This window comes from Ambystoma mexicanum, chromosome 7p (assembly GCF_040938575.1).
Source record: "Ambystoma mexicanum isolate Mex_15411 chromosome 7p, UKY_AmexF1_1, whole genome shotgun sequence".
Classification (NCBI taxonomy): domain Eukaryota; kingdom Metazoa; phylum Chordata; class Amphibia; order Caudata; family Ambystomatidae; genus Ambystoma; species Ambystoma mexicanum.
The window spans coordinates 632599240-632613641 of record NC_090939.1 but is presented as its reverse complement, the minus strand read 5'-3'; the positions used below and the strand labels follow the sequence as shown (position 1 = coordinate 632613641).

Sequence of the window (14402 nt, the reverse complement as noted above, 5' to 3'; positions counted from 1 at the left end):
ACATGTGTGTGGACAGCGTAACTTGAGGGCGGACGTAACCCCTTGGTTTTTTTGAGATTGGCAAGCTTGCTCAAGTATTTGGCTACCAAAAGTTTACCCAGGTTCTCATGTTCCCAGTGAAGACACTTACCCACAAGAAAACAAGCACTTGTATTGGGATTATGTTTTCTTGGAAATATTTCACTACGGATTGCTCGGTTTAAAAGGCGAGCACCTTTTATACTTTCCCGGCATTTCTAATGGAACATTTCCTCTCCCATGTTTTTTTTCTGGTGTTCATTACTTTTTTTTAAAGTCCAATGCTCTTTTGTCTTGCACACTTCCGTCTAAGGGAAGGGGCAAAGGAACTACATTTGTATATTTCACTTTAAGATATGTTCAATTATTGTGCGTATATTCATGGGTGCTAGCTTTTGATTTTCGCTATTGGGACAAAAGTTCCCACACAGAGTGAACCGAGAGAGCCCTGTTCATCCCCAGTCAAAACAACACTTTTTACAGGACATGTTGCAGCAGTAATAGAATAAAAGCCATATGATTTACAGGAAGGTATAAACATAACATCTCAGCAACAATCACCTAACCTGCTGAGTTGCCTTTGAAAAATTCTGCTATAGGATTCCCTGATATTCCCACACTAGGCTAACAGGTTTGGTCTGCTCACCCTCTCCAATGAAGCCTCGGGGGGTACATTAATGGGACCCCCTCCTCATTTTGTAGTGAGCAGCACTTGATAAACAGTTATCTTTTTGGAGTTTATTTGACAGCCAAAATAATCCTTATCTCCACCAAACTGAGTGCTCCCTGGCAAATTCTTTTATCATGCTATGCCTTATCTGCTAAAATTAAAAGTCATTACAATGTGGAAAGGTCATTTTTACAAATCAAAGTCTTCACGGGAAGAAAGGAAAGGGCAAGGATGGGCAAAGAGTACCTGAAAAAGCGTGGCATAATTTACTACAATAATTTTGAGTTGTAGAACTGTTAGATATTACTGGATTAACACATTCTCTTTATTGTCCGGAAAGTGTTCATAACATCTTGCTCCAAGAGACATTACCCTACTTGCGCGCAATGAAACACTAAAAGAATATTTGTTTGTTTACACTGGAAGAAATAGTTATCTGCGATTTTTTGAAGTGGGCAAATGGGAAAACACAGATCCTGAAACTTTTTGAAAACACAAAAAAAAAAACACCCCTGGAAGTAAAAAAGAATAAACCTCTAAAACAGGAAACCCTATGTATGATTTACTATGCTTAAAAGGTGTACTCAATGTGTCCTAAGCAGTGCTCCAGATAAGATTTGATCCAGTTCCCAAAGGGAGTATTTTACAAGCAAATAAAAATGTTTTAAGAAACGTTTTTGTAATTATTATCTCTTTTCACCTAGTTATTCATGCACATTAAAAGACGCATGTTAACTTCTTTCTATCAGGCAGTCATAATAGTAGTTGTTTCATGTGGTACTATGTTTACTACTGGTCCAAACAAATTCATGGGGCTGTGTGGGTGTATGAAGGGGCACAAGGTTCTACATGTCTGTTTCCCATTTTTGTTGGGAGTATTTTCACTCCCTATTTTTATTTTTTGGGAGTATTTGCCTATTTTTAGGGAGTATAAATGGATGATACACCCCTTATCTATAGGGCTGGTACTAAGTCTTCTTTACTAGCTTTTTTAAATACTCTGTTAATGTCAGGTATGGCTGTTTGTAAGGCACCAATTGCCTGGGGAGCCAAAAGTATCTCCCAGTAGCTGTTGCTTTCAAGCTAACCAAGCTCTCGTAGGCAAGAAGCAGGAGCTAAATAGCTCCCAGCTCCCCTCAATTTCGAACCCTGCTTATGCTTTACTTGGGTTAATTTGATCATCCTAAGTAACAGTGGTACACTCTGACAACAGACTGACATGTCACACTAGATGACTGTAGACACTTACAATAGGCTATTGTGATTTTCAGATTTGTACTTGTATTCCTGCACAATTTGTATTTGTATTTTCTTTATTTGTATAGCGCCGGGCCCAGAGGCATCTGTGCGCTTTGTTTTTAGGTTACAGGCATGTGCAAGAATTTAAGGTACAGGATATATTACAGAATGATAATAATTACAAGATACACAGTGAGGTAAAGACAGGCATGTAATACAGTTTTTAGTACATGGGTATAATACAACATATTAATAATTACAAGATGTACAGTGTGGTACATGAAGAGCATGAGAGATGCATAGATGATTGTTCAAGAAAGTTCAGAGTATATACAGGATCAGGTTGTCATAGGTGTAGTAGCAAACGCAGGCGCCGACTAAGCAGTCGGAAGATTGACAGAGGCTGCTAACCACAATTTAGTTTTGAATGTAAAGCCATGGAATGAGGGTTCAGATCTCAACAGGTTGGGCAAAGTGTTCCAGAGTTTGGAAGCTGGTGTGGGGAAGCTAGACCCACCCGCTTTCTGTAGTTTGAATCTAGGCAAAACAAGGCAATTTGTTTGTACCGATATGAGCGGTAGGTGTGAGGTGTTGGGGTGTGAAGCGGCTGGCCAGGTAGATAGGCACCTGGTTGTTTAGGCATTTTATGTGTGAGGGCCAGTGCTTTCAAGGAAATTCTTTGAGATACTGAAAGCCAGTGTAAATTACATCTGGTATCTGAAATGTGTTGACCCCTGGGGAAGTTTAGAGCCACCCTGATGGCGTTATTCTGTGTGACCTGTAGTTTGTTTAGATTATGTTGACTTGTCCCTAAGTAGAGTGCGTTAAAATAGTCGATCTTGAACATGATGAGAGTTCTCGCTAGATGATACAACTTGCTGCAGTGAGGAAGGAGCAGCAGGCAGTGATGAGTATACATATGTAGGCAGAAGCGGAGCTAACCGCATTAGTTTGCCTCACGAGTGATAAGAGTGGAGACAAGGTAAATGCCAAGCGTTTTAGTGTCATTTGAGACCTTGATGATCTTGCCGTCGATGGTGAAGGTTTTGAAAGCAGGGTCGAGTTTCTTAAGTCGATAGTGAGAACCCAGGATGAGTAGCTTGGTCTTATCATTGTTAAGGCACAACTCGTGTTGAGCCATCCACGCCTGAATGACCAAGTAGACCTTGTTCAGAGCGTTAGTGTCAGCTAGATAGTCTCCTGTAATGGGATGAGTATCTGGGCGTCATCCGCATAATTGGTGTAGGTGACACCCAGATAGTCAAGAATATCAAATAATGGTTTAGTAAACACATTATATAGTGTAGGCAATACACACGATCCTTGGGGGACGCCACATAGGACTGGTTATGGTTCAGCAGACGCTGTGGGGGAGAAGACCCTCATGGATCTGGTGTTAAGGAAAGACTTGATCCACAGGATGGCAGAATCTGAGAAGTGGGCGGCTGATTTGAGATGCTGGCAGAGGATTTGGTGATTCACCAGATCAAAGGGCGAAGATAAATCTAATAATAGTAAGAGTGCTAGTTTCCCTTGATCTTTCAAGTCTTCAATTTGTGTTTTTAAATCAATGAGGGAGGTTTCAGTACTGTGTTTGGGGCGGAAGCCAGATTGTCTAAGGCTGAGGAGTTTGTTGGTTTCTAAATAGTCCTGGATTTGTAAGTAGACGGCCCGGTCAACTATTTTAAGCAAGAATGGTACAGTTGTGATGGGTCTGTAATTGGTAGGTATGCTTGGGTCGAGGGTGGTTTTTTTAAAGAGGGGGATGACCCACGCGTCCTTCAGATTGTCTGGTACAGTACATGTTTGGAATGATGAGTTAATGAAGGCACTGATAAATGGGGCTAATTCGTGAGTAGCCTCCTTGATAATGGGGGCTGGACAAGAGTCGCATTGACAGAGGGTTTAAGTTTGTTAATGATATTTTCAACCTCTGTGATTGTTAACGGAGAGAAGGAGAAAGGAGTGAATAAGGGGGGAATGGACGTGGTGGTGTGGGTGGGCAGTTTGGGAAAGAAGTCAGGTTGCAGGCAACTTTGTTTCGAGTTGATTTTGGTTTGCAGTGTAGTGATTTTACCTAGGAGTGCCTTTTGAATGTTAGAGCACCAGGTGCTGTCTTTGATACAAACGTCAGGGGGAGTGACTGGGGTCTCGAGTTCCTTGAGAATCTTGAAGAGCTCTTTAGTGTTTGACTCAGCTTGTGTGATGCGTTTGTTATATGTGTCTTTTATCGTGGAAGATGTCTTCCTTATAGTTGAGGGATGGTAATGTGAGGCTGGCCTTATTGGAGTAGGTGGGGAGACTTTTCCAGCGAGCTTCGGCGGATCGCTTCTCTTTTCGCAGTGATCTCAATTGTGGTGTGAACCACGAGTTAAGGTGAGCGCGTGGTTTGGGTTTGCTTAGCTTGAGAGGAGCAATAGTGTTCAAGGTTTGGAGCACAGCCTGGTTGTAGGTGTCGACTAGTGTTGTAGGATCAGAGCAGGACGAAGATACATTATTCAGAATCGGTAGGATGAGAGGTAGGAGCCTGTCTATTGTAATATCCCTTTTATTTCTAGTGTGGATAGCAGGAGCAGGATCTTGTTTGTTTTGATGTGCATTAGCTTTAATGTTAAACGTGATCAGGTGGTGGTCTGAACATGTGCAGGGCGAGTTAGATTGTATGTTGCAGTTTAAGTCGGTAAGCCAGTCGAGGGTTCTCCCCTTAATGTGGGTGGGTTCCTGAAAGTGGTGGGAGAAAATCGGACAGGGTGTTAACAATGTCCAAGGCTATAGTGTCATTAGGGTCTTGGAAGCCCAAGTTGAAGTCAATGAGCAAGATGATTTGGGAATTAATTTTGGTTTTGCTGCGATGATGGAAGTAATATTATCAGCAAAGGTGGTGATGGGTCCAGGGGGTCGGTAGATCAGGTGGATGGTGGCAGTTAGGTTAGGTGAGATAGGGAGTTTAACTGAGAATAGTTCATTTGATGGAATCTGTTGTTGCGAAAGTGCTCTAATGCAGATAGATTCTTTGTGAATAATGGCGACGCCTCTGCCTTTAGATTGATTCGTGTTGCGATCACATCTGATGATTTGAGTAATCAGTTGGTAAGGCGAGGGCTAGTAAAGGACCTGAGGCTGCATGAAGCCAGGTCTCAGTTATAGCCAGGAGATCAAGGTCTTGGGTGGTAATCAAATCAGCGATATCTTGAGCGTGTGCGGTAAGGGACCTGGCGTTAATCAGGGCACATTTGAGGAGTGGGTCTTTAGATACATGAATGTTATGAGTAGGTGTGGAGGGGGGTGGGGTATTGGATGAGTTGGTAGGTGGTTGTGTGGGTAGGATTGCATGTGCATTAAACCTTTGTATGCGATAGGTTGGGGGATGGAGTCTGGAACCTAATCTGAGATTTCGAAGGTGCAGTGCACAGGGTTGGTTAGGAGTGGGTTTTCTATCAAAAGTGTTCCAGCCATAGAGCCGGGGAGTTCAGGTAAGGGTTGAGTGGAGGTGTTAAAGCAGTAGGTGTTGGTGCAGAGTTCTGTAGTCTGTGATGCTGGTCTTTGGCGTGAGGGGAGTTGCATGTGCTCTGGCAGGGTAACCATTTGTGGTTAGGATGGCTATGGGGTTTAGACATTGTGCAACTCTGTTTTAAGGGCGGTAATGGGGGTTGTGCCTATTGCTATATGCTGGGGCTAGTGGGAGTATTGTATAGAGTTTAGAAAAAGTAGCACAGGGTAGGGTAATAACTGCACATAGTGATATGTAATACGATCAGTAACACTCAGTTTGCTAAGGTGGGGCAGCGGGGTGAGAGTGGTGGCCCAAGGCGATTACGAGGACAGTAGTGCCAGAGGTTGCAGCTGGTCAGATCCTCGCTGAGGTCTAGCAGGTGACAATGGGGAGACAGGAACAGATAGTGCATACGTGTACAGTAGGCAAGTATTTAATGGTGGGGTGATCAAGTAGAACAGACTAGCGTGTAGAGCAAGAGTTGGGCAGGATGTATTCAGCACACACGTGGAACAGGCCGGCTAGGCAAGTAGGTCAAGATAGGCTTGCGCAACAAGAGGTCCCAAATAATATGCCATACAGTAATGCAAGTTTAACTTAATACATGAATGAGGCAGACATACATAGGCAAATCGATCAAGCTAGCGCAGCAGGCAATGCTATGCAGAAACAGGTGCAGCCTAGCACCCGTGTGAGGCGAGCAGACATGGGCATTAATGTCATAACAGACTAATGCAGCAGGCAGTGGTAAACAGTATAGGACTTGACTCAGTAAGTATGACAAGTGCGCACCATGCAGAGTCTAGTCTAGCGTATTTGAGCATGGGCTTGGATGTGTGATTCAAAGCGGCTAAAACATCATGCTGTGCAAAACAAAGGCATATGATCAGTGGGCTGCACACGTGAAGCGGGCAGAATTGTGCTAAGCGATCGGGGAAGGCAGATGGAGCAGGCATAAGTTTGGAACGCAATGGAATGTCTATAATGTGTTAATGCATGAGCATTGGGTTTGGTCGAGCACACAGGCGAGTACGGGCAAGTTGGTTGGGGGAGGCTAATGTACTCTTATTTAAAATAAAAGTGCGTCGGACATGCTACATAATAAGTTACATATTACCATAAACATCAGGCGGGGCAAGACAGAGAATACGTCGAGCATAAGATGTAAGCAGTTATATGTAGCATGAAACGCTGTACACACCAATGTATAAATGAACAGATCTGCATTACATGGAGTAAGCGTAATCAGAGTCTGGCAAACAGTATTAGATGCAGGCATTACAGTGGGCACATTGAGGACACAGTGCTTAGTACATGAATGATCTGAGAAGCTGACGTCGGGCTGAGGCGAGCAGAGTAACGCGCCCAAAGTCATTTTCGCGTGAATTATTATATAGTTAATATTTGGGGCTGCATACCCGGATAGACGGTAGCCAGTGAATGATTGGAGGCACACGGACAGAGTTCCTGGCCTCTGGACAGGCTCAGTTCCTTGTTGTGTGGTTCCTTAGTGGGTGGGACCGGCGTTCGCCTACCAGCGATTGATTGGCCCAAATAAATTAACACTGGCCAATGATGTCTTGTTGCAGGTTCTGAGGGCAGAACGAATCGGGCTGCAACACAGGGGAAGCCTTTGGCCATCTTAGGCTGGGCTGCCTCGTGTGTTGTAATGGTGGCTCTGCAGGATTGTGTCGGTTCAAGGTAAAAATTAGGGCCCAGGATGCAATTTAGGTGCCTCAGTAGCACAAATATGGAATTATCAGGCGGAATCCTGATATGTTGATCATAAAAGTTGAGGCTCACAGCATGTGTGCCAAATAAACCACGGGGCCTACCTTTCACAGGGTGATGCCCCAGGCTTGGTTGTGGAGCGGGGGCACTGCTCCAGCAGTGAAGGGGGGATTAAACACCGATTCTTTGACTAACGACTCTTTTCTTCACTGCATTAGTGATAACATTTTCACCAAGACTTCAGGACTTTATACAGGTTATATACACATTTCCGAAACACTGAGGGCCCCCCCACCAAACCGTGATTAGAGTGGGTTAAATCAACAGCAAGCTATGCTTTAATCGGACCTTTAAATCTTAGAACAGCCAAACTGCAAATGTTGCGCATTATTAATAATGGCTAATTACTTACTGATGATCTTCATTACACAAAGTTCTAGTCTTCGCGGTCACAGTCCTTACTATTTGAGGCAATTTCTCCTGAGATAGACTCCTAATTCCACCCTTTCCAATGGCCATCGGTAAGTAATCGGGCCATAACCCTCTCGTCCGTCTTCCTCGTTATAGTCCTTACTAAGTGAGTACTTACCAAGCAATATCCCCATAGTAAAAAGAACATCCACACTAAAGTTAGTTACACACATTGTTCCTTTCAATGTAACTGTTAAGTGTAATGTATTGCTGAAAGCACTGCTTACTCAAAATCTGTGCATGGTAACTCTTCCCAACTTCAGTTTGTAATGCCTTATGAAAGTATAACGGACCATGCCGATTGCTGCCTGGCATATATCCTGATAGAGGATCTGCCGAATTCTGCCCAGGTGGTGGCCACCCCTGAGTAGACCTGCCCTGGATGGTGACAGAAAGAGGTAACTCTGCGAGCTTGTAGGTGGTTGAGATTTCTAGTTTGATCCAACTGTTGATTGTGGCAATGGAAAACTTAGATCCCTGCTTGGCATTGCCCAAATGTTACAAACAAAAAATGACCCTGCCAAAACAGCTCTGTAGGGTGAAGGTAAGTAGGCAGTGCCCTGAAAACATCCATAGGAGTGAGTTCCCATTCTCTTGGAGTATTAAAGTAGGCAATTACTGTAGGATGGAAGGAGAGAGGGAAAAAGCGAATGAACATATCCTTAAAGACTAATTGCTAAAGCTCATGACCTACAGGTTAAGTGGGGCGGTGGAACCAGGCCTCTGACGAAGGCCCTGCTCTCCCCTACCAGGATGGCCAACTCAAAAGGAATTCCTGAAGTTGTGTTGCAGAGTGTTAATGAAGCAGTCTGCAGTGCCATCTATTTGAAGAAGGGGGAAGCGTTTTCTAATTAATAAATAATGTGAACATTTTGCGTAAACGGTACACATTGGAAAATGAAATGTTCCCTATTTGCAATAATTGCATGCGTAAAAAGGCAAAATACACACCTTATCTCGAGGGCTGGGAAGGGCGCTGAATAGCCTCAGCGCAAGGGTCCCAAGTTAAGCATGAGGAGTGTTCGCTTGTCTACGGGGTCCATGAGCTTGCATGACTTGGTGTTCAGTTCAAACTGTTGTATCCACAGCTCCAGTCTAAGTGCAGCACCAGGCCCATATGGATCAAAAGGTTTCATGAAAGTCTCTTGTGCGATGTCTAACCATGTGATGTTGTCAGGGAGCGATCCCTGGGCACTTGCCCTTGCAGGCGATGCGGATGGGTCTGCTGCCATGATGACTGGGCGTGGCCGATGCTCTGCGGGCAGGTTATGTGTCAATCTGTGGAAGAGTGTGCGATAGCTTGGCGCTCCCTCTGGTGGTGTAGGTGAGCACTTTCCTCTGTTCTCCCGGGGTAGGTTTGTTCCCAGGTGTTAGTCGTTTGGTGATTCTGTTTATTATATGTATGCACGTTGGATCGACTAAGTGGGCCTTAATTGGGCTGGTCTCACGTTGTTCCCACTTTTGGGCTTTGTTCTGCCTCTGATAATGGCAGTGCAGAGTGTGCTTCAATAACTTCCTGCTCTTATTTTTCATACAGTGTCACTGGGGCAGTGCTGGGGGTATGCTGTTGTTTCTCCTTGTTGTTAAGTTTTTTCTTTTTCCGTAGTGTTCTTCGAGAGACGCCCACCCTACACTCATGTGCCTGCTATCTTTCCAGCAGAGTCGCAGCAATTCAGTGGGCCCCACTGGGTGTTTGCAAGGGGTGGAGGTGTGGTAGATGGCACTCCAGCACCTACTCACTTTCGCTGTTGCAGACGACCATATTGCCGTTAGTAATGTACAAACGCATGGACGGCAAAGAGGAAGTGGAAGTTAGCATGACCAAGCACAATCCTACAGTCTTTGGTGGGGCCACAGTGAATTTACTGGGATACATCCAAGCTACCGTAGAGTTCAAAGGAAGAAGTACAAACACCACGGTATACTTTGCAGAAAGGGGCCCAGGTGTTTTGGGATGGGATGATCAAGCCAAGCTGCAAATTAGACTGGATACCAGTGTAGAGGGACAGGTCCTGTCCATAGCCGGAGGAGGAGTGCCGATTACCAAAGAGGAATGTCCAAAACGGTTCTATGTGCACAAAATCCAACTGAAACAGGGCGCCGTACCCGTAAAGCACAAGGTGAGACCGGTACCAGCAACAGCTAGAAGTGCACTGCAGGCGAAGCTCGACAATGCTGACGGAAGGGACGATTGAACTGGTAGAGTCGTCTGAATGGCTCAGCCCGGTAGTGCTCATAAAAGAGTTTTAAAAAACACAGGGCATCTACGAATTTATAGCGACCTACGTAGCTTAAATCTTGAAGTGGTATCGGACAGCTATCCTTTACCAAGCATCAATGAACTAATTCTGTTAATGAAAGAGACCAAAGTGTTTTCGAAGCTCGACATGAGAGATGCCTATCATCAGATCAGTCTGCAACGAGAGGCAAGACCCCTTACAGCCTTCATATCTCCATTTGATACATACCAGTTCACACGAATGCCTTTCGGCCTGTCCTCGGCTGTATCAGCCTTCCAAGGCATGATGGATTCCTTGCTGAAAAACATAGGCAACGTGCCCTACTTTCAGGACAACATCCTGATATATGCTGAGTATCAAGAGACGCACGACAAAGCGCTTTGCAAAGTGCTAGCCAAATTACATGAAGCAGGAGTTCGGCTACGCTACAAGTGCATATTACAGTCTGCAGAAGTGGAGTACCTGGGCTACACGATATCCAAGTCAGGGATTAGCCTGAAAAAGACCTATTGCAGGCCATAGTGAAGGCCCCCACCCAACAGTAAGGATGATTTGAGGTTGTTTTTAGGCCTGTCAGAGTACTATGCAAAATGTATACCTTACTTCTATGAAGCCACAGCCCCCATGAGGGAACTACTCAAGAAAGGTTCAGATTATCAGTGGCGAGAGGAGCAGTCGAAAGCCTTTGAAGGGGTCAAAGAAGGTATCACGCCCTGCCTATAACCATTTAACCCACAGTGGAGAACAGTGATCACCACCGACGCCAGCTCATATGGATTGGGGCGACGTTAACCCAGAAGAAGCATGATGAAGAGCACATTGTGGCAATCGCACCAAAAGCACTGTCACAAGTGGAAAGGAATACTGCAACATAAAGAAAGAAATGCTGGAGAGGTGCCTGGGCAGTAGACTACTTTAAAACGTATATGTGGGGCACAAAATGTCACTTGGTAACGGACCACAAGACCCTGGTGCCTATGCGGAGTCCAGGAGGTACCCGAACATCCACTCCCTGCTTGGCTCGCATCTCAGCAGAGTTGCAATAATATACTTATGAGATACAGCATATCGCAGGGTGGAAAAATGCTCAGGCGGATTGGATTGCATGTCCAGGATGCATGAACGGAAAGACACAGAGACCAGCTTCCTCAAAGATGAATGCATAGTTGCATGCGATCTCAGGAGCAAGGAGTTCCTGGAGATGAGTGATAATCATTGGAAGGAGGAGGCTGCTAAAGCTACCACGCCAAAACATGTCACTGAATGGGTCTGGAAAGGCTGACTGAACGAGAAGGCAGTCCCTGAAGGCCTGCAGCTATATTGGAAGGTAGCTGATGCTATTTTTGAACACGAGGGGATGTTAATGAGAGGCGATCAAGCAATCCCACCAGTGGCACTGAGGAGAACCATCAATGTGTAGGGCCCACGCAGGACACCTGGGAGCAACACGACGAGGAGGCGAGTGAGAGAATCATACTGGTGGCCCGGCATGGAGTTGGACATAAGAGCAATGACAGAAAGGTGTCATGAATGCCTCAACAGAGATAAAAGACCCATGGTCAGGCAAGCTCCATTACACCCAACGGAAGTGCCGGAAGGGGTGTGCCAAAAAATAGCATTGGACTTTATAGGCCTATTGGATTTAATGATTCCGGAACGCAAGCATGAGATCGTGTTGGTAGACTACTTCTCGAAGTGGGTGGAGGTAGAGTTTGTCCCAGACATCACCACACCCACAGTGATCCGCTTCCTCAAAGATGTCTTCCAAAGAGAAGGGTTACCATAGGAATTGGTCACGGACAATGGGGTCCAACTTGTCTATAGGGAGATGGAAACATTTCTGAAGAAAATAATATTCACCAGATAAAGGCGTCCCTATATCATCCTCAAGCAAATGGCCTGGTGGAACGCTTATCCAGTTTATCAAAGGGGCCACGCAACTAGCCACAGCAGCAGGACTAGGACCTCATAGCATAGTTAATGAAGTTGTGGCAGCCCACCGTCTTACCCCCAATGGGTTCACAAACATATCGCTGTTCCGCCTCCTCAGAGGTCGCAGAGCAGCATCCCCCTTAGTCCCACCATGGCTGTCGAAAATAAGGGAAGATGACACAGTGGACATGGAGGAATTAGTCTGGCGAACGAGGAGAAGCAAAGATTGAATGAAAATGTGGAACGACAAGAGGAGAAGCACCGTCCAAGAGGGTGACCTTATCAAAATTAAACTGTCACATAGAGACCCTGTGACGGGATCTAAGTTTAGTCGACCAGTGAGAGTACATCAGCGAGAGACCAATCATGTGCGCACCCAAGATAGGAAGAGATGGAACCTAGAACGTGTAGCTCTATATGAAAAAGAGAACAGAAGAAATGCATAGTCCATCAGTTCAAGACCATGATAGCGTTGAGAGAAGTTCTGGCAGTGACAAAGTCGCTAGTTGAAAAGCGGCCTCAACAGGAGACAGAGCAGTCAGAAGGAATTCAAGCTCAAGAAGGGAACAGTTCGAGGAAGGGTGAAGTACTGCGGGAGAGAACAGTGGAGATTGAATCCTCGCCACATAAGGGAGAGGTAGAAGGGACTCGCCTGCAAAGAGAAAGGAGACGACCTGGACATTTTGCAGATGATATGATGGAATAACTCTTGGTTGCTCAACAAAAGGAGGTATGTAGAGTCAACGCACTCACGAGAATTTGCGCCCGACCTTTCAAGAGAAAGCAGGGCCTGCCTGTGAAGCCCCATTCGGAGTGGGAAAGAATCCTCCTGACACAGGCATAACATTTACTGTAACTTGATTTGATTTATTTCACAGCACCACATCCTGCACAATCCCATATAGATGATCTGTCTCCAGCACAAGGCGAGTAAGAGCCAGTACCTGTAATGCGCAAGTTGTCAATAAAGCCCCCTAAGCTCAAGTAACTTGTGTATGCATGATCATTAAGTGGGCCACAACAGCACGCACAATCATTTTATTTACTTTGCAAAATGCCCGCAGGTGAGCGCCGTAGCGCAAACAGAACATTAGTGCCGTGCGCCGGCACGAACGTTTATTAAATGGGTGCCCAGCAGTATTATTGTTTATGATGCACACGTTTGAGCTTCATTATTTATTAGTTATGATCATGTATAAAAATAAATTTAAAAAAGACCATTAAGGAAATTATAAATTCGCGCTTCAAAAGACACAGCGGGCTGCATGGCTTTTCCTTTCGCGCACCCGCACCGTCGACAGAACCTCGCTCACATATCTATAGTAAAAAATAAAAATACCGTTTTAAAAAAAATGTGAGACTTGGGAGTGTTGGTCGTAAAAAAAAAAAAAGAATTAGAACACTACAAAACAAAAAAGACTGCATAGCAAGCGCTATTGGAAAATACAATTATACAGAAAAAGTTATCAATTCGTGTTTATTAGGTGAAACCGCCACGCTCAGTAAAAAGATGCTAAGGGCATTATAAAGGATCAGACCACTCGGTGGCAAAACTGTCATTGCCGACCACTCTAGTCTCACTTTCTTCAGACACCGCCTTCTCCCGTCACTGACAGCCCCTCCCCCCCTGCAGCTGTCTCCCATCTCCTTTATCCTGGCAGCTATTCCAGAACTTCCGGTCTGTACCTACACTGTCGTGCATCGCCCCTTGCTCCAATTACTACTCTCGTGAACGCCCTCTCTTACCAAAGCCCACATGCTACCTGCTATGACCCCATCTACTATTCCTACACGTCCCGGCTGTCCATCTAAAACACACATTCCCTCGGCTCCCCTTGCCATAGAGTCCACCTCTTTCGTCACTGAGTAACCCTCCGGTTCACTGTCCTTGCCGCTTGCCTTCTCTACTATATCCTTGGTCGTCCCTATGCCAGACGATTTAACAAGGGGTCCTAAATTCGGACTGTCTTTCTCCCAACTGCTCCAAGCCATGTCGGCCTTTCGAAAGTATGGGGGCTAACAATGAATGTCTTAATAGCTCCAGCCACCACCTCGGTTCTCTTTCACCATGGGCTCACCTGTGCATTGCTCCAGCAGCAGCAACAACAACAACAGCACGGATACTTCTTATCTGAGGACTGTAAGACAAGCACGATTGCCTCCTGAAAAAGATCTAAAACAAGCTCAACCCATACAATCGATGCAGTAATCTTTAAGAGTGATGTTTTCAGTTTTGTCTTGCACCTTTCTCAGCAGGAATGAAAACTGCTGGGAGCTCTGGCGCGCCTTTGCCACATTTAGATAGAATTGTGAATATTAGGCTGCATCATTTTCAGACAGGATGCTAAACATTGCATCACGTCTAGACAGGATTGTGAATATTAGCATTTGCCACATCTAGATAGAATTGTGAATAGTAGCTTGTGCCACATCTAGACAGGATTGTTGAATATTAGCCTGTGTCACATCTAGACAATTAGCTTGCATCACATTTAGATAGAATTGTGAATATTAGCCTGTGCCACATTTAAATAGAATTGTGAATATTCTCCTGTGCCACACGTACATAGAATTGTGAATAGTAGCTTGCATCACACCTAGACAGGAT

The 14402-nt window shown here is 45.1% G+C and overlaps 1 protein-coding gene across 1 annotated transcript in view; it reads right to left on the bottom strand.

Moving 5' to 3' along the window:
• LIPT1 (lipoyltransferase 1) overlaps positions 1-13971 on the bottom strand; it is a 66403-nt gene extending 52432 nt beyond the window's left edge. Inside the window, exon 1 of the mRNA XM_069636676.1 lies at positions 13873-13971. Coding sequence (XP_069492777.1) covers positions 13873-13880 — 8 coding nt within the window. The 5' untranslated portion in view covers positions 13881-13971. The remainder of the gene's footprint in view (positions 1-13872) is intronic.
• Positions 13972-14402: the final 431 nt, after the last annotated feature.